Below are 23459 nucleotides of genomic sequence, written 5' to 3'. Positions count from 1 at the left end.
GCTCGGGCTCCAGGGGGCTGAAGAGAACTTGGTGCAGGCCCGCCCTCCGGCCACCATCTTCAAACTATCTCCTAGGACTCCTGCAGCTTCGTTGATGTCCCTGGAGACCCCCATCCTCACAGATCCAAGCAGCTGCAAGAGGGAAGAGAGAGAAACCCCAAAGCTGCTGGAGAAACAGCTTGACGTGCCCGTGTAGGGGGTGCATATGTCCCTAAGCTTTGTGTACTTTCGTGAACGCAGAGGCTAGGAAGGTCCTTCCGGTAGCGAAGCGGTCACTGAGAGCTGCCCGCAGAGCCACCCCAGCTGCCTATGCGCTGTGTGACCGATCCGGGGGATCTTTACGCCTATCCCATCCCCGAGGTAATACTCCCTCAACGCCCCGCGTGGAGAGAGGATCCAGCAGGCGACAGCCACAGTAAATGCGACAGGGACAAACACGCCGCTAAACTAGCACCTCAGACACCGCAGCGGGAGAGGCGGAGCCTCGCGGCGGTGGGGGCGGCGGGGGTGGGCCCGCTGAGACAGGCTTGGAAACTGCTGGAAGTGCCGCATGACCGCTGCTGCCGCTCCTTCCGCCGCATGCAGGCAAAGAGTCCCCCTCTGGCCCGGACCCCGCGCCCTCCCTGAATCGGAACTACGCCCCGCCCTTAGCTGCCGGCCTTTCTGCTGCTCCCGCGAGAGTGGGGGGGTCTCGGGGGTGCTTAAAGTTGGACCCTGAATGCCACATCGTCCGTGATCTGGACGTGAGATGTGTAGGAGAGACTCTAGGAAGATCAGCTTTAGGAAGGGCAGTGGGGATGATTAGCTGTCTCTTTTCCTTTCCATGTCCACAGAGGCCCGGCCTCTTGAGTGTATAAATACCAGTTCAGAGGGTTTTACGGAGTTGATGGGATCCTCGACCGTAGACCCGCTGTTTAGGCCCTAAGAACACTCCCGATTCCTCATCCTGGTGGGGTCATGTTCCCGATCTGCAGACACGGGGCTGAGAAAGGAAGCAAACGGGTGAACGGACCGATACTCCATCTGGAAGCAGAGCCGGAGGCGGGCTGCTCGGGCTCCTCCCCGCCCCGTCCTTGATTTCTGGCCATGACGTCAGGTGGGCGGGCGGCGGCAGGTGCCAGCGGACAGGCGCCCTCCTTTAAGGCGGAGGGATCCAGGGGAGGGCGCCCGGACCGTGCTTCGCCTTATATAGAGCGACTGGGGGCACACGGTAGCTCTCTTGAGTCACCCCCACGCTGCCTAGGTCTTGCGAGCGAGTCGCACACTCTTCGGGCCCACCCTTTTCTTAACACTCGCAGTCCTTTCTCTCTCAAGGTAAGGCCGCAGTCTTCTGTCCGGCTTTTCTCCTGCGGGGGCTCGTCTGCGGTGTTTGACCCTCTGACCTTTTGAAGGCCAGTCGCCGCCGTGCTGGGGCGGCCTGTGGGAAAGCTAGTTTTCGGGGTGGTACGTTCAGGTTCTTGAGTTTCGTCTATTGTGCTTGGGCGGCGGGGCGCTCTCCAGGCGGCGACCAGTCTTGGGCGAGAGGGGTGGCGGAGCGCGGCCGGGGGGGGGGGGGTCGGCGGCCGCACGTGGTGGCCGCGCCGGTACGGGACGCTGCCATGTTTGCTGCCCACTTCCGGACGCGGCTGTCGGGGGCCGGAGCGTGGTGGGGCCTCGCGTGCGCTGGGTGACTCAGCACAGCCCAGCCTGGTTGGCTTTGTCACCTGTCTCGCTGGAAGCGTTTTCCAATTATTACAGATTGTGTGAGGGTGTGCCACGAGGGAGGAAGGTCTTGAGTCCTCAGTCTGCTGGGGACCACCGCGATTTTTCGAGATTCTCTTGCAGTCCCGGTGAAGGAGGAGGGGCGGGGGAGGCGCTGGAAGATTCATGGGTCCCTCCCCCGCTCCTCCCCGAGAGCTGAGATTGTTCTGGAAGCTTCTGGAGCCTGGCGCCCCGCCCCGTTGCCCGGATGCTGGGGCGATGGGAGGGTGCACGGCGGCGCCCCCTCCTCGCATGGCCTCGGCCGACGCACGTCCGGCAGTGACGAGGGTCGGGCGACGGCTTTGGCCACCATCTTAGTTATATGCCCTGTTAGCAATGACGGTGGAGCTTTTCCTCTTAGATTCTTTGTCCTGCTTTAATTGCCCTTTGGGCGGCTACCCCATCGATCTCAGGTTATCCTTCCCTGCAGAGTGGAACAGCACATTTGGTGGACCTTGGAGATACTAAGGGGCAGCTGTTAAAAATCGGGGCTCCTTTTGCTCGATTTGTCCTCTCCTAATTAAAAAAAAAAGACTGTTTTCACATCAAAATGTACATGGGGGTTACTTGACGTTCTCAAGATACCTGTGATGCCCCCCAGTAATCTGAATTTCTCACAAGGTACCCGATGGTGCCGAGGCTGGGCCCTGAGATAATCTTACAAAAAATGTCTGACTTTCGCATTTGGTTGAAGGATTTAGGTTTTTCCTGAGTTGGCTTTTCATTTAGTGTGTAGCCTAACATCTTGAAAGAAATGGTGTTTTCAGTTTCTTGGGAATAGACAGTACTCTGCGCAAGGCAGTTTGAACTCCAACCTCTTAAGGTTTTAATTGAACCCATGAACCTTGAGGATTCTTAAGTATGGAGCCATTGCATGTGTGTTCCTTTGTAACTGTTGATCATCTTTATTTTAGATGCCTGAGGAAGTGCACCATGGAGAGGAGGAGGTGGAGACGTTTGCCTTTCAGGCAGAAATTGCCCAACTCATGTCTCTCATCATCAATACCTTTTATTCCAACAAGGAAATTTTCCTTCGGGAATTGATCTCTAATGCTTCTGATGTAAGAGTTTGAACAAGTCCCCACAGTAGTGTTGTGTGACTCCCCCACACACACTCTTTAGAGCACTTCAGAAGAGGGAGAAGGGATAGATTGAAGTGGTGGGAGCTGCAACTGTTTGAGATAAATCAGCAGCTGTTCCAAAAAGATTTGACGTATTCTGGGTGGCTATCACACTTGGAAGACACCAAGAAGTGGATAATGTAACTGTTGGTCTGAAGATCTAAGGGATAGCAGAATTGAGGCTATATGGAAGTAGAAAACCAAGATTTGCGCGGGTGGGGTGGGGTAGGGGGGTGAAGAGATGGACTATAAAAAAAATGTGTCATTTCATGTTTACAGGCCTTGGACAAGATTCGATATGAGAGCCTGACAGACCCTTCCAAGTTGGACAGTGGTAAAGAGCTGAAAATTGACATAATCCCCAACCCTCAGGAAAGGACTCTGACTTTGGTGGACACAGGCATTGGCATGACCAAGGCTGATCTCATAAACAACTTGGGAACCATTGCCAAGTCTGGAACTAAAGCATTTATGGAGGCTCTTCAGGTATGTAGCACTCCATCTATGCACATATTAAAATTTAGGATTTTTTTTTGTCTTGCTGTTTCAAATCTCATATTTGATTTTTAAAAATATTCTTTGGCAGGCTGGTGCAGACATATCCATGATTGGGCAATTTGGTGTTGGATTTTATTCTGCTTATCTAGTGGCAGAGAAAGTGGTTGTGATCACAAAGCATAATGATGATGAACAGTATGCTTGGGAGTCTTCTGCTGGGGGATCTTTCACTGTGCGGGCTGATCATGGTGAGTTGGCTTTCCATATGGAAATAGCTGGGTTAGAATTCTGGAAGAAAAGATAGAAATCTTGAGTATGGTATTTGTGGAGCAGTTTCTTTTTCTTTTTTTTTTTTTCTTTTTTTTGGGTACTTGGGATTAAACTTGGGCACTCAACCACTGAGTCACATCCCTAGCCTATTTTGTGTTTAGAGATAGGGTCTCACCGAGTTTCTTAGTGCCTCGCTTTTGCTGAGGGTAGCTTTGAATTCATAATCCTCCTCGATTTTTGGTGTGCACTACTGCTCCCGGCATGGAGAGTTTCTTTTAAAATCATTGATGCTTTTAGCCTCACAGCTTTATACTTTATTGTGATTGATTGATTCTTCTAGGTGAGCCCATTGGCCGGGGTACTAAAGTCATTCTCCACCTCAAAGAAGACCAGACAGAGTACTTGGAGGAGAGGCGTGTCAAAGAAGTGGTGAAGAAGCACTCACAGTTCATAGGCTATCCAATCACCCTTTATGTGAGTACCAACCAGGCTGGCAGCCCATCTGCACTGAGTGTCTGTGGTTGTGGAGTTTTGTGGTCCCTGGCTTTGTTTTCCTGGTGTTGTGTTTTTCACACTTAACCACTATGTTTGGTACTTTAGTTGGAGAAGGAACGAGAGAAGGAAATCAGTGATGATGAGGCAGAGGAAGAGAAAGGTGAGAAAGAAGAGGAAGATAAAGATGATGAGGAGAAACCCAAGATTGAAGATGTGGGCTCAGATGAGGAGGATGACACTAGTAAGGATAAGAAGAAGAAAACAAAGAAGATTAAGGAGAAATATATTGATCAAGAAGAACTGAACAAGACCAAGCCCATTTGGACCAGAAACCCTGATGACATCACTCAGGAAGAATATGGAGAATTCTACAAGAGCCTAACCAATGATTGGGAAGACCACCTGGCAGTCAAGGTGAGAAACCTTATATGTGGGCTCAGCTGGAGAGAAACAGGTAGAAGTGTGTATTGGTAGATAGTAGAGTCCACAGTGAACTTGCCCAACTGGTTGGTAGCTGAGACTGAGAGTCATGGAGCCACATGAGTTCACTTACTAGTGACCCTGCCACAGTAGAGAGATTCTGTTCTCCCGAATGACTTCGCTTTTGTCTTTTAATAGAAATCTGGATAATGTCAATGGCAGCCTTACACATAACCGGGTTCTGACTGGAGAACTGTTCTCTTAATTCAACAAGATTATATATAGCTAGGACAATGTAAGATTTATTGGCTTTAGGGTTCAGGGTCTTTTTTTTTTTCTCCTTATGGAGGCTCTTCAGGTATGTAGCATTCCAGTTGTAGATGCTTTGGTGTGACTGAAAAGCACTCTTGTCCTGAAATGTTGGGTTTTTCTCCTAGCACTTCTCTGTAGAAGGTCAGTTGGAATTCAGGGCATTGCTGTTCATCCCTCGGCGGGCTCCCTTTGACCTCTTTGAGAACAAGAAGAAGAAGAACAACATCAAACTCTATGTCCGTCGTGTGTTCATCATGGACAGTTGTGATGAGCTGATACCAGAGTATCTCAGTGAGTGTCTCCTGTGTCTGTTATAGGGGGTAAAGTCTTTTGAGATCTGCAGTTTGAGATCTGCAGTGTTCTCCTGGGATTATAGTCTGAGGAGGGTAATAGTAAGTGAAGGTTCAGGGAGCAAAAGAGCCTTCTGCTTGAATCTGGGTGACCAGTTTGGGTCTAGTTGTTTGTATTGAATTTTCTGCCATTTGATTGCAGATTTTATTCGTGGTGTTGTTGACTCTGAGGATCTGCCCCTGAATATCTCCCGAGAAATGCTCCAGCAGAGCAAAATCTTGAAAGTTATTCGCAAAAACATCGTGAAGAAGTGCCTTGAGCTCTTCTCTGAGTTGGCAGAAGACAAGGAGAACTACAAAAAATTCTATGAGGCATTCTCTAAAAATCTTAAGGTATAGAGGCAAATGCTTATTCCCTTTGACATTTATTTTTTGGGGGGCCCTTTACCACTAAGCTCAGCCCTTTTTATTTTTGTGATAGGATGTCACTATGTTGGCTGAGGTTGGTCTTGACCACTTTCTTACTAATGAGAGTGTATTTCCTCATTTATTGGAGAGGAAGGATATTATCTGTTAAGGTGGATTATTTTGTTTCCTCCTACCCTTAAGCTTGGAATCCATGAAGATTCTACTAATCGGCGACGCCTTTCTGAGCTGCTGCGCTATCACACCTCTCAGTCTGGAGATGAGATGACTTCTCTGTCAGAGTATGTCTCTCGCATGAAGGAGACACAGAAGTCCATCTATTACATTACTGGTGAGTTAAAACCTTAAGTCTGATCAAAGCCTCCTAATTGGGGTTGGATGGACATCAGGGCTAACTGGAAACTGGCAGTGTAAATCCTTTTGGTCACTAAGTCACATTAAATAACCTTACAGGTGAAAGCAAAGAGCAGGTGGCCAACTCTGCTTTTGTGGAGCGTGTGCGGAAGCGTGGCTTTGAGGTAGTATATATGACTGAGCCTATTGATGAGTACTGTGTACAGCAACTCAAGGAGTTTGATGGGAAGAGCCTGGTCTCTGTGACCAAGGAAGGCCTGGAGCTACCTGAGGATGAGGAGGAAAAAAAGAAAATGGAGGAGAGCAAGGCGAAATTTGAGAACCTTTGCAAGCTTATGAAAGAAATCTTGGATAAAAAGGTTGAGAAGGTGAGAAGTTTGGGGACTATGATACATTTTTGTAATCTCTCTTTGGGGGCTGCTGTTTTCAGAATTTAATGTTGCTGATTAGGAGGTTTACTCTGTTTAAGCCCCCCCCCCATTTTTGTGAGTACCATACTGAGGGTCCTGCACCACTGAGCCACATCCCCACTTCTGTGTTGTATTTTATTTAGAGACGGGATCTCACTGAGTTGCTTAGTGCTTTGTTTTGCTGAAGCTGGCTTTGAACTCTCATTATTCTGCCTCAGCCTCTCAAGTGGCTGGAATTATAGGCATGTGCCACCTGCCTGGCTCAGCAAGGTCTTATTTCTCTTAGTCCATTATACAAAATTTGATGGAGATTAGGTATTAATTCCTGTGTTTGGGAACATAGAAACTTAAAAGAATATGGACCATAATTTTTACCTTTCAGATGATCCAATCTAAACCTAAGGGGTTTTTTTGTTTGTTTATTAAGAGAGGGTCTCCTTGTGCTTCTCAGGCAGTCTTCAAACTCCTCAGTTGGAGTGATTCTCCTGCCTTAAGTCTCTTGGAAGAGTCAGGACTACGGGTTTGCACCATGCTCCACTAAAAATTTTTTTAACTGTCTACAGGTGACAATCTCCAATAGGCTCGTGTCTTCACCCTGCTGCATTGTTACCAGCACCTATGGCTGGACAGCCAATATGGAGCGGATTATGAAGGCCCAGGCACTTCGAGACAACTCCACAATGGGCTACATGATGGCCAAAAAGCACCTGGAGATCAACCCTGATCACCCCATTGTGGAGACATTGCGGCAAAAGGCAGAGGCAGATAAAAATGACAAGGCTGTCAAGGACCTGGTGGTGCTGCTATTTGAAACTGCGCTGCTCTCTTCTGGCTTCTCACTTGAGGATCCCCAGACCCACTCCAATCGCATCTACCGCATGATAAAGCTAGGCCTAGGTAGGCACCGTGGACTGATTTGATGTGGGGGCAAGTTCTGGAACTGACCTTTTGAACAGATTTTGTTTAATGCTCTTCAGTTCACATCTCACTGGGCCTTTTTTTTTTTTTTTTACATTTAGGCATTGATGAAGATGAAGTGACAGCAGAGGAACCCAGCAGTGCTGTTCCTGATGAGATACCCCCTCTCGAGGGTGATGAGGATGCATCTCGCATGGAAGAAGTAGATTAGGAGTTGCTACTGAGAAATCTGCCCTCTGTATAGTTTCCCCATGGCTCCCACAGTAGCCTTGAGTGGCCCTCTCCCACCTGGCTTCCTCTGCTGATTGGTGTAATAGTGTTTTTTTCTCCTGTCCTTGGCATCTTAATTAAGGCAGGAAATAAGGGCCTCAAGCCCTCCATCCCCTACCTAGTTTGGCTGCAGGGTTGGATGTTGTATTGTGTTTTTGTTTTATTTTGTTCCACAATTAAAGTATGCAAAATAAAGAAGATGCAGTTTTATACAGTTCTGCTCTCCCTTGTAAAGTGGATGATATTGCTGCTTCATAAAAACTGGCTGTTTACCTGGGTTATATGCTAGTTTGAAATATATGTACATTCTCATTTCAGTCACTTAAGGCAACCAAAACACAGAACCAAGTCCATTGCAGCAATTTAATAAAATTATAAGAGCAAAAAGTGACATTTCCCGAAGTACCAAAACCTATAATTGGCTCATGGAGCAGAGCCTAGGACCCCAAGGGCATAGTTATGTTGAGCAGGGCTCTTCATTCACCTCCCTTGGCACTACCATCTTTACTTGCCCTCCTGGGGAAGCAGCATTTGGACCCTACAATACTTGTGCTTCTCTCAACAGTAAGAAATGAGAGTATATAGAAGGTAGGGGGCAAGCAGATAAGTTGCTGGTAGCAGAGCCACCAAGTGGGTCAAAACTACTAAAAGCTTGATGGAGCTTTCCCTTTACACCTCCATACCCCAAGACCTCCTTCTACCCTGAGGCTCAACTTGCCTACTGGAGGATGGTGGCTTAAGGCAAAAGGGAAGATACCTTCTGGGCTCCCCATCCCCAGCTGCAGAGCTGGTTTATGATAATGAGAAAACCCATATTTTGCCCTTGAGCCAGCACCTCTGAAAGTATGTTGAGGGTCCTATTACATTTCACCTCTCAGGTCCTTATCTTTTCAGACCTTCTGTACTGGAGACTCCATAGGTACAGCCTTCTTTCCCCGTTGTTTTAGCCGGCCTCGGGCATAAACTCTGAGCAGAAGGGCAGCAAAGACCACAGCTACCCCTAGCCCACCCACCACAGTGACAGTGTGGCCATAGAGGAGGCAAGAAAGAAGGATGGCAATGGCCTGACGGAGGGTCATGATGATGGTGAAAACAGCAGCCCCAAACTGCCCAATGGTGTAGAAGATGAAGAGCTGGCCACATGCGGAACAGACAGACAGTAGCAAGGCATGGGCGGCAAACTCACTGTGTCGCCCCATGAAGCGGGTCCCCTCCAGGAGGGCCCCCTGCTGTAGCAACGAGATTACTGTGAAGAGGCAGGAGAAGAAATTGACCCCAAACATCATCTGCACTGATGACATCTTATAGGCAAACAGGGCATCCTGCCAGTTTGAGGTGAAGCTGTCAAAAGCGATGTAGCCTGCCAATAAGATGAGGCCTGAGAGTGTGGTGGCTGGGGAGCTACGGGGCTCTGGTCCACTGGACAGCAAAAACATGCTGACCCCGATGGAGATAAGTCCAGCTGTTAGGTATTCCCAGTGTTCATAGCTGCGTCGAGACACCAGCTTTCCCATCAGCATGACAGGGATCACTTTAGAAGCCTTGGCCAGCACCTGGGTGGGGAAACTGATGAACTTGAGAGCTTCATACTGGCACCAGCTACTTAGCACATTTGACAGGCTGGCAAAGGAGTACCGGTACATGGGTGCCCCATGTCGAGGTTGCTTGCAGAGGAGGCAGTAGAGGCCAGCCACAATCAGTGCCAACACACGATTCATTAGCACCAGGAACTGTGAGTCCGTGAAGCGCTCACCTGGTGATGTGGCTGTAGCCCCATAGCTTCGGGTCATCACTCTTTCCTGCAGCACACCCCAAGTAAGGTAGAACACCTGGGTTGGGGAGGGTAGACAGGAGACAATAAGAGAAGGAAAAAGTAGATCTTAACTTCCCTTTTCCTCAGGATAATTCTCAATGACAAAGGACAGTATGTGTGTTCTTCTGCAGTAGAAATTTCCTCTCCCAAGTCTGGATTTACCTTGTAGAAAATTCACTGTGGTGAAAAACATTAACACATGCTTTAGAACTCCCTGGACCCTGTTTGCTCCCACAGTATGAGAATACTAGTTAGCTCCATCCAAAGTGTTCTCTTACCTACTTTCAAACTCAGGGAGGCAAAAAGACAGAGTTTGACTCCTATATAGTTCAACATGCTCCAAAAAAGGGGACTAGTACCCACTCTAAAATTCCACACAGTGCCTTAGGACCCCTTTCTCATGTAGTACTGAATGGCTTCCCCAATCTTTTTTATCAGTGGGTTTACAGTGTATGAAGCACATCAGGAGAGAGGGAAGTATGATAACAGCACAATAGATGTCACCAAAATCTTGGAAAAGAGATGAGCCCTCTTCTGCTCTAGACATCATAAAACAATAGTGCATTGTTACTTGCAGTATCAATGCTGGAGAAGCAGAGAGGATGAAGAAAGGAAAGTCACTGCTTCCTCCAAACATTTTGAAGATAGTGCTCTGTGTGTCTGAGAGAAAGGGACACATAACACACAGACCCGCAAACCTTTGAGATGGACAGAATGAAAACTGAGTTCACAAGTCCCTGCCCACTGAGCTCAATCCAGGACAAGAAGCAGAGCTTGCCTGCCTACCTACCTGGAGCCCCAAGGTACAGAAGAGCAGCTTCAGGGCCTGCCAAGTGGGGGTGGTCTCCACTGTCTCTGTCCGTGGAGCCAGGGGAACCTCATCAGAGGCCTTAGGCTCATTGCCAAACACACAAGCTTTCACCAGGGGGTAGCAGAGACCCCTGCCTGAAGAAGACACATATAGTCAAGTCCCAAACCTCCTCCACAGCAACTCAACTTCCCCAGAGCAGCCAACCTGCCCTGCTGTCCAGCCTATTGGCCTCCCCCCTCCTTCCCTTTCCAAGTCACATTCTGGTTTGAACCAACACCTGCAATTCACACCTAGCCCTCTTCCCCACCCTCTCTCCACACACCTGTTTCCAGGTAGTTTTTCCTCCTGAAGTAATGCACCAGGAAGTAGCCAGGTACCATAAAGGTGGCATAGCCAGCAGCATTCACCAAAAAGCGAAAGAACCACAGCTGGGTCCATGACTCCGGAGGGGCTTCAGGAGTCTCCCCACCAGCACCCAGGGAAGGGAGCGCAGCCAGTACCACCACTGCCCACCACCTGCTGGGAGCGCGGACATAAGAATTAGAATGCAGTCCTCCAGCCCCCTGGCCCAAAGAAGGGGACCGCACATAAGTGCCTCGTCTTCTCCCCGCCCCCTCCGCTAAAGCCCAGCGGGACAAAGAGCCTCTCTCTGTCTTGGGGGGTTAGGCGCGGGGCGGGCAGGCAGGGCCTCCTCCCTCCCCGGGGGCGGACCCGCCTCTCTGGTCACACAGGTCCCCTCTGTTCCCTCCAGCGCGCCCAGGCTGCTCTGGCCAGAGACAGCTCCCCCTCCCCCCATCCCGCCTCCCACGTTTCCGGACCGCCAAGGTCCCCAGCTCCTTCTCTCCTCACTCCCCCAAGTCCCTCAAGGAGCACAAGCTCACGCCGCGCCCCCGTCAGCACGGCTCCGTGCAGCGCCACGCGGGCCGGCTGCCTGGCGGCTGGGACCCCACCCGGCCCCCAGTGCCGAAAAGCGGCGATCACGTGGCCCAGGGGCTCGATCATGTGCGCTACCGCTGCCCTAGTCCTCCCACCTGGTGTCCATGACCCGGGCCGCGTGGGGCGGAGGGGGACCGGGGAATGCGAGTCCCCGGGCCGCGCGCACCCTCCGCCGCCTCCGCTAGCAGCCAGCGAGCGGGCGGCTAGCGGAAGTGCCGCGCTCTTGGCGCCTCCCTCCCGGAGGCCGCCCCCCGCCGCCCCCTGCCGCTACCACGCAGCGCCCCGGCCGCGATGGGCTACAGCGCCCCCGCGCGGCCTGGAGGCAGACGAAGCTGGGTTCCAAGAGGTTGGGCTGCTTTTGGGCGGAGGAGCCCAGAGCCCCAGCCCAGGAGCGACGCCTCCCCCGGGTGTCGTCGCTCTCAGTCCTCATTATCCTGGGAATAAGGGTGACCACTGCCCTCTTGTGGACTGGGACGTCGAGTCTCTGTGTCCCAAATACTACCCCTTTATGTCATTCTTCAACTTTTTTTTTTTTTTTTTTTGGTACTAGGGATTTAACTCAGGGTCTTACTAAATTGGCCAGGCTGCTCTTGAACTTGGATCCGCCTCTCTCAGCCTCCTAAATCGCTGGGCTCAGAAGCAACACACCCCACTAGTTCTCCCATGTTCTGACAGGATGAAGATGTCTCCTTCCTTCTTTGGTTGGGCCAGTAATTCTGTCCCCCTCGTCCCCGTGACCACTGAGGCTCCGCATGACCTAACTGACCCATCTTCCTCGCCCACTTACCCAGGCCCTGTAGAGCCTCGCTGGTCTGTTCTCAGTTCCTCTAATTCTCCAAAGGCTTTCCCCCACCCAAATGCTCTACCCCATCACTTACTCATCCTATGTCCCAATGAGATGACTCTCCTCAGAGGCGTCCCTGGAACATCCAAAGAAAGGTCTCTCACCCACTTTACTGTCCTCTTTCCTCCTCGTGTTTCCCTTCACAGCACCCACTGCACTTTGTAATTATATTTGGATATTTATGATTTTAATGTTTATGAGTGAGGCTGTCTCACTATAAGCTCTAAAAGTCAGAGACCATGTTGGTTTATTCCTCCTTTCTTCATGCCAATGTAGGCCTCACTGGTATAAAATATGTAAAAAGTTGCAGGTTTCTGGTGCCTAGCCTCTTCTGGCTACTCCAGATGGCAGCCTCCAGGGCCTGTGTCTTCTCATTCCTCTTCCTCTCTCTTCATCCCTCATTTCCACAAAAGGACAAGGGTCTGCACTGGACAGCGACAAGCCTGAGGACTATTAGCTCCTTATCACACCCAGGGGATAATTTTCTTCTCTTTGCTTTTATCAAAAGGTCACAGAGCAGATCTGCCTATGCACATGCACAAAACAACTCTAGAAGGGATGACCCCCCCAACCCTTTAACACTGGGGATTGAACCAGGGGTGCTCTACCAGCTGTATTCCCCACCTTTTTTATTTTTTTCTTTAATTTTGAGACAGGGTCTTGCTAAATTGCTGAGGCTGGTCTCAAACTGGTGATCCTCCTGCTTCAGCCTCTGAGGTTTGTACCACTGCACCCGGGTAGGAGGAAAACACTTTAAAAAAGTCTCTGCTACTTTAGTGTTATGTTACTGCAATGTCCCCTTCTCAAAGGCTCAGTTCAGGGCCTTCTGTTAAAAGTTTTTAGACAAGAGTGTTTTGGAATCTTCAATAGCAGTAAGGTGGGACCCCTCAGGGCCCTGCTTCTTCTATTTCAGTCTCTCCTCACTCAGAAGCCTCCACATTTTCCCACTGGTTGGCAGTTTCAAACTGACCCGACAGGTAGAAATGAGAGCCCTGCCATCTCCAAGAGAGGTAAAGAGACTTCACCCAGGATGCCTGGGGCTTAGGCGCCTCTCAAGAATCTCCATCCAGTCCACCTGGGAAGCTCTTTCTTCCAGCCTGGCTCTCTCTGACCTGCAATCTCTTTTCTCACTCAGAACCATACTGGCTCCAGGCTCTGGCTTCAGTAGTCCCTAGGGCACCAGAAGGGCACACTGGGCCCAGGTTGCAGCAACAGTGGCCCCAGTTTCCTGTCCTGGCTTTAGTCAACACACATCAGTGGCTTCCCGGAGATCTTCAGGTCATCGAAGGGCAAAAGAATAAGGGGCTGAGAAAGAGAATAGAGAGAAGCAAGATCAGTGGCCATGAGAAAAGTCAGTAGTGGAGGAAACCTAGGGAAACTTGTTGGGCCACTCCCTCCTCACCAGAGTTGAAGAACTTGAGGGAATACATCTTTATACTAATGAAGGCCTCCTGACATGGCAGAGCCTTCAATCTCTAAAATGATGCCAGAATATCCAAGCTAGGAGGGACATTAAAGATGATCTAGCTCTGGGGGCGGGGGCTGGGGCTGGGGCTGAGTGGTAGAGCACTCGCCTGGCTTCCATCCTCAGCACACATAAAACTAAAATAAAGGTATTGCGTCCACCTACAACTAAGGATATCTAAATTTTAAAAAATAAAAGATGATATAGATCTGGATCTATTTTTGTTGTGGGGGGCACAACATTCTGAACATTTGTTTTATACTTAACATTTAAAAACAGGAAGACTATACAGAAAACCTGGGTTTCACCTCTTGAAAATTTCCAAGACCTAGAAACATGGGGCCTACATTCCTATGCCTAAGCATTTGCTGGAGCCAAGGAGAGACCCCGAGGTATGGCTCTCTGCTCTCTCCCAGGCCTCACCACTCGCTGGTCATATACCTGGCCAGCTTTACTGATTCACGCTAGTTGTGGAGCCCCTGTAGGAGTATAAAGTTGGGGCTCTTGGTCCTGATCAACTAAGGAAACCGGTTTGGAGAGGGATAAAGGTTGGTCCATGGTTGCATGACTGGTTGGTAAGTGGCAGAGTCCCGGATGTACCCCAAGACTCCTAACTCTCTGGTCCTTCCAACTACTGACAGTCCCTATCTCTGCTATGGGTGTGAGAGGCCCTGGAACCAGAATGGAGAAGTTTATGCCTCGTACATCCTCAGCCAGGTCCTGCGGTGTCTCATCTTCCACATTCAGCAGCAGGGAGTCAGCGCCGGCCTCACACAGAGTGGATGAGATGCCACTGAGGCCCCGTCCAGCTGCCAGATGCAGCGGTGTACACCCATTGAGCATGCGGGCATCTACCTGAGCACCAGCCTGGAGTAGGAACTGTACCAGGCTCCGCTCCTGGGTTTCCACAGCTAGATGCAATGCTGTCTTCCCACTGGTGCCCTCCTGGAAAGGCATAAGGATGTCAGCCAAGGCCCTGAAGTGGCAGTGGGATCTGGGAGGAGAGCAGAGGCACCACTTGCCAGGTGGGGTAGGGGAACTTGCAGGGGCAAGGCTGGGTCAGGTGCCATGAGCAGGCAGTGCCTTGATGGGTTACCTCACCTGGGCATCAATGTCAGCTCCATTCTGAAGCAGTAGTTCTATGAGAGGCTGGTTCCTCTGCAGAGTGGCAATGTGAAGACAGGCCAGACCTGGGGTAAGGTGGGTAGGGACACTGATTGGCATTCAGAGCTCTCTTTCACTCTCTTCAGGGACCTCCCTAACCCTCAGCCCCAAGGGACTCCTGCCCACTCAATGCCTTTAATCACAGGACTCTTAAAATGCAACCCCGAAAACCCCCTCAAAAGTCTGAGGGGAAAGGAACTGCAAGTTTCCACCTTTCAGTCATGTTATTGAAACTTTCATGCTTCAGGGGTCAGGCTGCTGAATGACAGCCCCCAAACACACCCTCCTCCAGGGCACATACCCCTCAAGCCCACAAATACTCTAGAACTCTACTTGCCTTCAAGCTCAATCCAGATTTCTCCGAGGAGCCATCTGGGGATCCTCAAGCCCCAGACTCTCTCCAGGGGCCACTTCCTTCTGTGTGCCCCGCCTTTCTTTGCTTATCTCCTTTCTGGTCTATAACTCTCCCTCCCCCACTCTCTGCTTATACTAGAGATTCAGATTCAAATATACATCCTTTATCTCCTTCAAGTTTTTGTTCAAATTACCCTGGCCTTTCCTGACTACCGTTTTTTTAAAAATCACATCAACCTCCCCCCCCCAAACATTCCAGTTCCCCTCCCTCTGCTCTACTCCCTCTACCATAGCACTTACTTCCTTCTAACATATTATATAATTCACTTCTTATATTTATTGTCCATCTCTATCTTTCTCATTTTTGTTTTCAGATGGGAGCTGAGCTACTGGGGTAGAATCTGGCACACAGAAAGGCACTCAGGACATTTCTGTTGAATGAATGAAGGAGTTCATTTAATCTCTATTAAACTATATATTTTAAGGACAAAACTTAGATTTCTGCTCAACACTCAGTAGGTGTTGGGTCAATTCTGAATCAAATCATTCATCCATCATCTATTCCTTCATCTAGCAAAGATGTACTAAGTGTCTAGGTGCTTAGAGCTGGAGGAACATCAACAGACAAGCTGGGTATCCCCCTTTCCTAGGAGTGGGGTCCCTGTTTCCTGCCCTCTCCTCTTCCCCAAAGGCCCTGGGGCTACCCAAACCTTGCCAGTTTTGCAGCTGGAGGTCCAGGGAGTGAGATGTTCCTCTGCCTGGCTCTGGCTGCCCCTCTAGCAGGCAGCGGGCACAGGCCAGATGCTGGCGCTGGCATGCCACATGTAGGGCTGTGTCACCATGCCGATCCTGTAGCACCCGGCTGGCCCCCTTCAGCACCAGGGCCTGAACTGCACCCGGCTGGTCCAGATGAACAGCCAGATGGAGTGCTGTCTGCAGGCACAAACAGAGGGTCAGTCAGCTACTGCAGCATGCTCCCACCTCTGGGACCATGCTAGATGCTAAGGCAATATCCAGATGCCATCATTTTCTTTGAGAGCAGCTTACAAAGGCCATAGCCCTGGTCTTCTAAGAAAGTACTAGCAAGTCCTTCCCTCTATCACCCTACCACCAAGTTCTTAGGACCCCAGTTCTGGAAGCAGAGTGAGGGAAATGACCCCGTATTCTTCTCATAGGTCTGCTCAACTCCTAGAGAAAGAACATGTGGGATCAGAGTCCAGTCACTCACCTTCTAGGGAGACCTATGCTACCCCCTGGGGTTAGGCTGCAGGAATTGGCACTAGGCAGTCTCCCCAGGCAAACTCCTTCCTTCCTTAAGTCTTCATTCAGATGTCACCTCCTGTACTAAGCCTTCTCTGCCTGTTCCATAAAGACACTGGACCCAACAGTAGCAAGTATGAGTCTTTCTCACACCGTTTGTCATCATGATGTATAATTAGGCATTTACACTGGGTCCTCCAGACCAGACTGTGCCCTGTGGGCAGAGGCTGGGTCTTACTCATCTCTGCATTCTCCACTTCAAGCCCAGCATCTGGCATATAGGTCCCAAATGAGCAGCCTAAGAACCCTGGTGTGGCTTCTGGGGATGGCTACTATGGACACAGACTCTTCCTTCTACCTACCTGGTAAAGGTTGTTCTGAATGTCCAAGACCTCCTGGGGCAGCAAAGCCAGGCAATAGAACAGCACCTCTGGGACCTCGTGAATCACTGCCAGGTGGACCAGCCTGGGGAGCAGGGGAGTGCCTGGGGTCAGGGCCCAGGCCAGAGAGGGTGACTGGGGTCTTGGGTTTAGAGGGACTGTGTTACCCTCTAATTAGCAACCTGAAAGGTAGGTGCAGGAGATGAGTTTGGGCCAGGAAGTGAGGGTTGATGTGGAATGGCAGGATTCTGGGGATGGAGGCCCACATTCCCACTGGTGGCCTTGAGGAGGGCCTTGGCTGGGTGGGCACGTAGGCAGGGTGCTGACAGGACAAGGGCCTTCCTGTCCAGCCTGCCCACACCCCGCTCCCCCCTGCCCCCAGGGCCCTGCGAAGCCAGCTGCAGCTCAAAGCCAAACTGAAAGCCGCGGGAGTGGTGCAGAGGGGGTTTCCAGGACTGAGCTCCCCACCTCCCCACAACAGGGAGGACAGGAGGAGGCAGATGTGGGGTTCCCCCCAGTAACTCAGTGTTATGCATTCCAAGGGAGGGAGACAGAAGCTCTTGGAAGACAGGCAGGAGACAGCATTTTGTTCTGCTGCCCTTCCTAAGGGAGTCATGAGGGCCACTCCTCAGACGGCACAAGCCAGACGGGGCCTGATTAGTGGCCCTGTGCACTTCTAAGAGGAGATCTGTGCAATGCAGAAAAGGTCTGTTTGATAAAGGGGACAAGAGTCTTAACCTCGAGGTAAGGGGGAGCATCGGGCAAGGGAAGTTCCAGTCTCGGGGTTTCCCCACATCAGGTGGGGAAAATGAAAGCCGGAGCTGGAGGATTTCGGCCTGGACAACTGCCTTGCAGCATTAGTGAGGGGCACATCTTGGCTAAAAGGCCCATCTGGGCTGGGCAGGGGGCTGCTCAGGCAGGAGAGGGGGCAGGCTTTGGCTGCAGGCAAGCGGCAGGAGAGGCCCAGGAGAGAGTGACGAGGGAGGGAGGAACCGCTCTGGAAATCCCCTCGGCCAGGGCCTGCTCTCTGGGTCACATTCCTGCAGCCACCTCCCTCTCTCCCTCAGTCTCCCCTCCTCCCACTTCCTCTTCCCACTTCCACACCTCCCAAAGCCCAACCACCTCCAAGGGAGGAAAATGCCCACCTTCTCTTGAGGGACCTGCTGGGGAGTCCTTGCACATCTCTCTCTCTCTCTCTCAGACACACACACCACCTGTCTCTAACTAGATATGGTAAAAGCTGAGGCTGAGAGGCCAATGAAAGAGGGAAGTATCAGAAGTCCCATTCACTGGATCAAAGGTCAGCCATAGATATCTTGCATGAAGCCCCTGAAACCTTGGATTCTGGGGTAGTGATCTAGGTACAGAGTACAAAAGCCCTAGGATCTCTCCTCTCCCACTCACTGGGTCCAGAGGATAACTTTGTCAACATCCACCCAAGATTACAACTTCTGCATCTCCAAAAAGCAGGTCAGAACAGGCACCCCCGCCTCCCCTATGCCTATTCATTCCAGCATCTCTGATCTGGGACTCCAACCCTCCTCTCCCATTTCTCACCCCCAAATCCCAGCTGCCAGTGTTTTCTTCTTTTCAAGTCCTCAACTGACCATCCCATCCCACACAATCACTTGTAACTTCAGCTGTCCCCTGGCCCAGTGCCCATCAAACTCCCTCTGGGCCTGGGAGAAGAAGAATAGAATGAGGGGGTAAGACAGAACAGTAGGGAGGATTTGGGGTGCTCAGGAATGAAGGGTGTTGGGGGCTGACTTCAGCCCTCACTTCCCCTTTCTCAGTAAAGGAGGAAGTAAGCTGGGGCAGCCAGTCCCCTGTCTGCCTGGGCACTCTGGCCCCAGCCTAGTCACTCTCTTCTTCTCAGGGCCAGTCCCAACCCTGCACCCTGCCAGCACCCCCATCCCAAGCTTCCTGGCACTGAATGGCAACCTGTAACTGGTGTCTCTTTTTCCTTGAGACAGGGCATTCTGAGGTCAGGAGCTGGGAATCCCAGATATTGAGCAAACACGGATGCCCCCTCCCCCAGCAAGTTAAAAAAAAAAAAAACTGGACTGGTCAGGGGAATTTTCTCTTCCCAGGGGTGGGTTATTGGTAGATTTCCAAGATACTAGCTGGGGTTCCAGGTGCCTGGGTAAGAAATGTGCTTACTCTAATCATTTCCCAAAAAGACGGCAAATAAATGATGACAAGTCCTCTGGTCTGGACCTTGCTAGAGTACAAAAGTGGGCTAAGAGTTAAGTAGGGAGTTTGGAAGAGAGTGGGGACTGTCCCTTCTACCGTGGGGGTTCCTTGGGGTGTACTCTGGGGGTAGTGGTGGGGTACCTGGACAGTTGCAGCTCCTGGAAAGCCCAGAGTTAGTATTCCATCTCAGCCTAGCCCCCATACTCACGTGTCTCCGTCCTCAGAGATATAAGTGAATGCTTCGAGCTGCTGAGGGCTCAGCGCCCTCGCGGAGGGCAGTGACGATCCTGGGGCTGGGTCCTCAGCCTCAGGATCCCCCAGCAAGGGCAAGGGCTCGGTGAGCGAGGAGGAGTCATAAGTGGAGTCAGCCCGCTCCCCGTCCCCGTCTTCCTTTTCCCGCGGCTCCTTGGAGGAACTCGGAGGATGGGTCCAGGGCTGGGGGCTGCAGCCGTCCGAGGGCCTGGAGCCTGTGGCCGGGGTGGGCTCCGGTAGGGAACGCAGAGAGCGTAGAGACTCTATGCCGGAGTCACACTGGCTCTCATCCGCCTCGTCCGGCCCCTTCCGCGCCTCCGACATGCCCGCGGCGCCAGCCCGCTGGGGCCGGGTTCGAGCAGGATCGGTCTCCGGGCTACGCCGCGCGGCCTTTCCGGGTTGCGGGTCCGCCTGGTAAAGACAGCGCTGGGCTCTCAGTTGCCTCGGTTCCAGGTTGTGCGGGCGCAAAGAGTGGACGAAAAGCGCGGACGAAGTTAGCAGCGTCGACCCGGTCCACGGCAGCGGTTTACTCTGGGCAGCTGGGCAGTCCAATTGGGTCCTCCCTCTCGCCCCGCCCACTCGGGCCAAAGAAGTGGCCGCACTGGGATGGCCCCACCCAGGGTCCCGCCCCTGACGGCGCTTCCGGGCAAAGGCCCCGCCCCTCCGGAATCCCCCTTGCCGCCTCTGTGCGTAAGTTCAGAGTCCATGGTTACCCGCCCTGACTCACTCCTTCGTGGATTAATTTGCCTATTCATCATTCATTCATTCATTCATTCATTCGTTCATTCTCTCACTCTTTCCCCCTTCCTCCTTTATTCCATTCATTAATTCCATGCAGTCATTCTTTTCTTCCTTCGGTTTCTTTGTTTTGAAGGAATATTAATTTTCTGCACAAGTGGGAGTCTTGTGGGGAAAGCACATTGGTGGTGGGCTGGGAAGCACTGCTTCCTATTCTCAGCTTATTTCTCTCTATTTTTCTTGCTTTTTCATCTTTCCAAGTTCAGGAGTATAGGTAGAAAAGGGATCCATTATTATTAGAGAAGAAATTCTTCCCTGTAGTCCCACATAGAGAGTCATTTCTCCAGATCACATAGAATTGGGCAGGAGAATATGTTTTTATTAAATGGGGTTTCTCAGGCAGACTTGTTTAACAGGCAGAGTGCTCATGGGTTTCTTCTTCCTCACAAGGCGAGCACTGACCTTGAGTGGTTATAGTATCTGGCCACCCCCAATGGTCAGGGAAATTTAGTTCCTCAAGGTAGGGCCAGGGTAGAGAGGCCCCAGACACACTGCTGAGGCCCCTTCCATTTCCTCAGTCTCAGCCCCCAAACATATTTTCTTCCCAGTTCCTGCTTTCCTTGGGCCCACAGAGGCCATGGGAGAACATCTCCCAGGTGAGTTCCATGCCACTGGTCATAGTTTGCTCCTTTCATGCTACTTCCTGGGACTCCAAGGGCCACTGACCTTGGGTTAGCAATGGTCTCAGAGGATCATCCCGAAGGTAACAGCTTTTTTTTTTCATCTCTGGCTGGGAGGAAGGAAGCTGGGGTGAGGTGGCTCCTAACCAGCTCTCCCCACTTCTCACCAACCTCATTTTATGCATCCATCCATTCACTCATTTGACATTATGTATAGAGCTTCTGCTATATGCCTGACATTGTTATCTCTTCTGGGAACAAAACCAACCATCACAGTAATAACCAACAATTCCCCCGCCCCCACCAAGAAAATCCCAAAGTCCCAGCTTTCAAAAAAACTTCCTGGCAATTGCAACTCAAGGTGGTTGTGTTAAGACAGGACACAGAACAGTGTTGGGAGACACACGGTGGGACAGTTATTCAGTGGGGTGAGATGAGGGAGCATTTCTTTTGAGCTGAAAATGGGAAGGGAAAAGGGTAGATAGGGGAAGAGAAGGGCCTGCTCTTATCCACTGTTCTCCATCCACGTGGAGGACTAAAATGGGGAGGATGTCTTGAGCATGAGGCAGAGAGGAGTCATGAGGGAAAAGCCCAAGGAAACTGAGGCATCTCCTTCCCTTGGGGATGCTGGGGTATACTCAGTGGTAGAGTGCTTGCCCAACAGGTGAACAACCCTGAAAACAAACAAGACATTACCAAAATCCCCAACCCCTCTCCTTCCCTTGGGTCAGTGTGATTTCAGATATTCTTAATCTCCTCCCCTGCATGCTTCTCTCCCATCCTCAAAGTCTAGAGCAAAAGTATAAACTCCAGACCTAGAACAGACAGGTTCAAAATCCGGTACTATCACCCCCATTTTAATGTTGGGAAGCTGAGGGCCAGACGAGTGAGTTGAATTGCCCAAGTTTCAAAGGTCAGGAAATGCAATGCTGGGTTCTTCTGACTTAACTCAAACCTTGAAATTCATTTCAGTGAAACTGTCTTCCTTTGTCAAGATCTAAGCCATGCGTGGATGGCATCTGAGCCATGTTCAGGGATACAGAACTCAAGAGAGTTCAGTGACCACCCTTCTAATTGACACAGAGGCCAAATTTAAAGAAAAACCCACCCCAACCCAGCTAGATGTCTGGCCCTGAGCCATAACAGGTGTGTATCAGCCCCTTTCATGGCCACATGAGGTCAGCATCGAGTCACGTACTGCCACCAGCACTAGAACCTGCACTCTGACAGGAAGCCCCCCTGTCATTCCAAGAATGGGGAAAGGGACCATGGCGGTGTTATTTGGAAAGATGCCCTAGGAACTTCGACTCAGGTTATAGCGTGTTCACGGCCCTGACTTTGCTCCTCAGTAACAGTCTTGCCGGAGGCTAGGCCCCTGAAGTCTTTCTCTCCCTCTGCTGAGTTCTCTGGTTCCCTTTGTCCTGCCTTCACTCCCCATCTCTGCCCACCCTAGCCAGGCTCATCTTGGGAAACAGTTCTAGTTTCCATGGTGACCAGCTGGTCAGCTGGCTCATCCCACCATCCCCCCTCACTACCCTTTTCCTGGAGCTTCAAGGGAAGGGTAGTGTGTGTGAATGGAGAAGGCAAGGTGGTATTTTGTGTCTTGGGAGCTGTGGCATTGGCCAAAAGGAGTTGGATTATTTTTCCTCCAAAGGCTCTTGGATGGGAGGTGGAAAGGCAGTGGGGTAGGTGTCAGAAGGAAGATTATAAACACCTATATGGGGAAGTGAAGAATCCTGCAGGTTAGGAAGGCTGTGTTAGGACCTTGGCTCTTTGTCTGCATGGAGGACTGGAGTCCTGATTTCAGTCTGAATGGGCTGAAATCACCCAAAAAGCATGGGTGTAAGACATTGGAATAGCCACCAAGAGATTCTGTCCTCTGCCACAGGAGTGAAGAGAGGCCCCACCTCTTCAGTACCACACCCTTCTCTACTTGGGCAGGGAGAATGCACTCACCAACCTGGAAAGGATCATTCAGGTTGGATGGTTCTGAAGTGATGGAACCTCACCTTGCCTGAGAAGGGAAAACGGAGGCAAGACCAGGTGGAGGAAGTGCTTCTTCTGCCCCAGATGAGGTGCAGGAATAGCCCCTGCACATAGATTTGCTTGTATCCTACACCCAGAGATCAGATATCCAGGCTTTGCTATGAATTACTTTTTTTTTTTTTTTGTATTGGGGATTGACCCAGAGGTGCTTTATCACTAGCTACATTCCCAGCCCTTTTCAGTTTTTAGTTTGAGATGGTCTCACTGAATTGTTGAGGCTGACCTTGAACTTGTGGCCTCCTGCCTCAGTCTCCTAAGTAGGTGAGATTACAAGCATGTGCCACTGTGCCTGGCTTCCCCTGAATTTTTGAACAGGAAAGATCTGAATTCTAGGACTAGCTAGCTTGGTTGAGTGTTAGCAGATGACAGGTTAGTCACTTGCTCTCCTTCTGCCTTGGTTCCTTGAGGATAAATAAGAACAGTTACTGGGTGTCAAGGACCCTAATGACACAAAGTAGGATCCCCCAGTGACTGGAAATGAACAAATTGATCATGCATTATGCATTATGATATTACATCCTATCATAATGATTGGTTTCCATGTCCTTTAGTCCCTGTAAACTTCAAGTTCCTGGAGGGTAGGAAATTGTGTTTCATTTTATACAGGGCACACATTGGCTGCCTAATACTTGTTTATTGAATGGATACATCCATCCAGGAATGCATGAATGAATGAATGAATGTCAGTTCCCTTCCTTAACTGTCCTACCCGGTGTAGGGAAAAGCAATGTGAGATGGACAACATGGGGTGGGGGCAGGCTGGCTGCAGTCACTCAACCTGGTTTGTGGTCTGTGATTCTGCCTCCTACACCCACAGACCAGAAGCCTTAGAGATTATCTAGTCAATATTCTCACTGGACTGATGAAAAAATAAAGGCTGAGAGAGGGAAAGGCACTTGCCCAAGGTCAGACAACTCTCTAATGGCAGAGCCAAGATTAACAATTAGAACTCAAGTTTCCTTGACCTCCAGCCTAGGGCATTGTACATACTTCACTGCT

At 50.7% G+C, this 23459-nt stretch overlaps 3 protein-coding genes across 8 annotated transcripts; 1 reads left to right on the top strand and 2 right to left on the bottom strand.

Moving 5' to 3' along the window:
• The first annotated feature begins 1153 nt into the window (after nt 1–1153).
• Hsp90ab1 (heat shock protein 90 alpha family class B member 1) lies at nt 1154–7738 on the top strand. The gene is made up of 12 exons (XM_005318621.5): nt 1154–1314; nt 2655–2801; nt 3141–3347; nt 3448–3607; nt 3970–4103; nt 4230–4538; nt 4982–5147; nt 5349–5539; nt 5756–5903; nt 6026–6294; nt 6900–7233; nt 7356–7738. Exons 2-12 carry the CDS (start codon nt 2655–2657, stop codon nt 7463–7465), a joined length of 2175 nt encoding a protein of 724 aa, XP_005318678.2. The 5' UTR covers nt 1154–1314; the 3' UTR covers nt 7466–7738.
• A 135-nt stretch (nt 7739–7873) lies between these two features.
• Slc35b2 (solute carrier family 35 member B2) lies at nt 7874–11337 on the bottom strand. 6 transcript variants are annotated; one of them, XM_013355744.4, is made up of 4 exons: nt 11180–11337; nt 10471–10667; nt 10128–10282; nt 7874–9353 (listed from the first exon to the last, which is right to left on the bottom strand). In XM_013355744.4, the coding sequence occupies exons 1-4, from the start codon at nt 11188–11190 to the stop codon at nt 8415–8417; spliced, it is 1302 nt and encodes a 433-aa protein (XP_013211198.1). In that variant the 5' UTR covers nt 11191–11337; the 3' UTR covers nt 7874–8414. The 6 variants fall into 6 exon arrangements, with proteins under 6 accessions (XP_013211198.1, XP_005318677.1, XP_040138665.1 ...); XM_005318620.5 differs by having other exon boundaries at nt 10471–10664; nt 11180–11333; XM_040282731.2 differs by lacking the exon at nt 10128–10282.
• Nucleotides 11338–12540: 1203 nt separating this feature from the next.
• On the bottom strand, nt 12541–19599 carry Nfkbie (NFKB inhibitor epsilon). Its single transcript, XM_005318865.5, has 6 exons — nt 18953–19599; nt 16534–16636; nt 15622–15844; nt 14495–14583; nt 14099–14338; nt 12541–13233 (listed from the first exon to the last, which is right to left on the bottom strand). Exons 1-6 carry the CDS (start codon nt 19318–19320, stop codon nt 13168–13170), a joined length of 1089 nt encoding a protein of 362 aa, XP_005318922.3. The 5' UTR covers nt 19321–19599; the 3' UTR covers nt 12541–13167.
• Between the last annotated feature and the right edge of the window lie 3860 nt (nt 19600–23459).

Source organism: Ictidomys tridecemlineatus, chromosome 8, assembly GCF_052094955.1.
Source record: "Ictidomys tridecemlineatus isolate mIctTri1 chromosome 8, mIctTri1.hap1, whole genome shotgun sequence".
Taxonomy (NCBI): domain Eukaryota; kingdom Metazoa; phylum Chordata; class Mammalia; order Rodentia; family Sciuridae; genus Ictidomys; species Ictidomys tridecemlineatus.
Note: the sequence above shows the minus strand (reverse complement) of the source record. Positions and strands in the feature narration are given on the sequence as shown.

Bases quoted from the DNA above. Each gene is read 5' to 3' on its own strand.
- Slc35b2 (XM_013355744.4), bottom strand. The intron at 10,283-10,470 runs GTGTGTGGAGAG...TGTCTTCTTCAG, and splicing joins GAAAAACTACCTGGAAACAG to GCAGGGGTCTCTGCTACCCC. The intron at 9,354-10,127 runs GTAGGTAGGCAG...TCCCCAACCCAG, and splicing joins TCTGTACCTTGGGGCTCCAG to GTGTTCTACCTTACTTGGGG.
- Nfkbie (XM_005318865.5), bottom strand. From the start codon at position 19,320: ATGTCGGAGGCGCGGAAGGGGCCGGACGAGGCGGATGAGAGCCAGTGT. The intron at 16,637-18,952 runs GTGAGTATGGGG...CCTGCTCCCCAG, and splicing joins ATCTCTGAGGACGGAGACAC to GCTGGTCCACCTGGCAGTGA. The intron at 15,845-16,533 runs GTAGGTAGAAGG...TTGTGCCTGCAG, and splicing joins TTCAGAACAACCTTTACCAG to ACAGCACTCCATCTGGCTGT.
- Hsp90ab1 (XM_005318621.5), top strand. From the start codon at position 2,655: ATGCCTGAGGAAGTGCACCATGGAGAGGAGGAGGTGGAGACGTTTGCC. The intron at 5,148-5,348 runs GTGAGTGTCTCC...ATTTGATTGCAG, and splicing joins GCTGATACCAGAGTATCTCA to ATTTTATTCGTGGTGTTGTT. The intron at 7,234-7,355 runs GTAGGCACCGTG...TTTTACATTTAG, and splicing joins CATGATAAAGCTAGGCCTAG to GCATTGATGAAGATGAAGTG.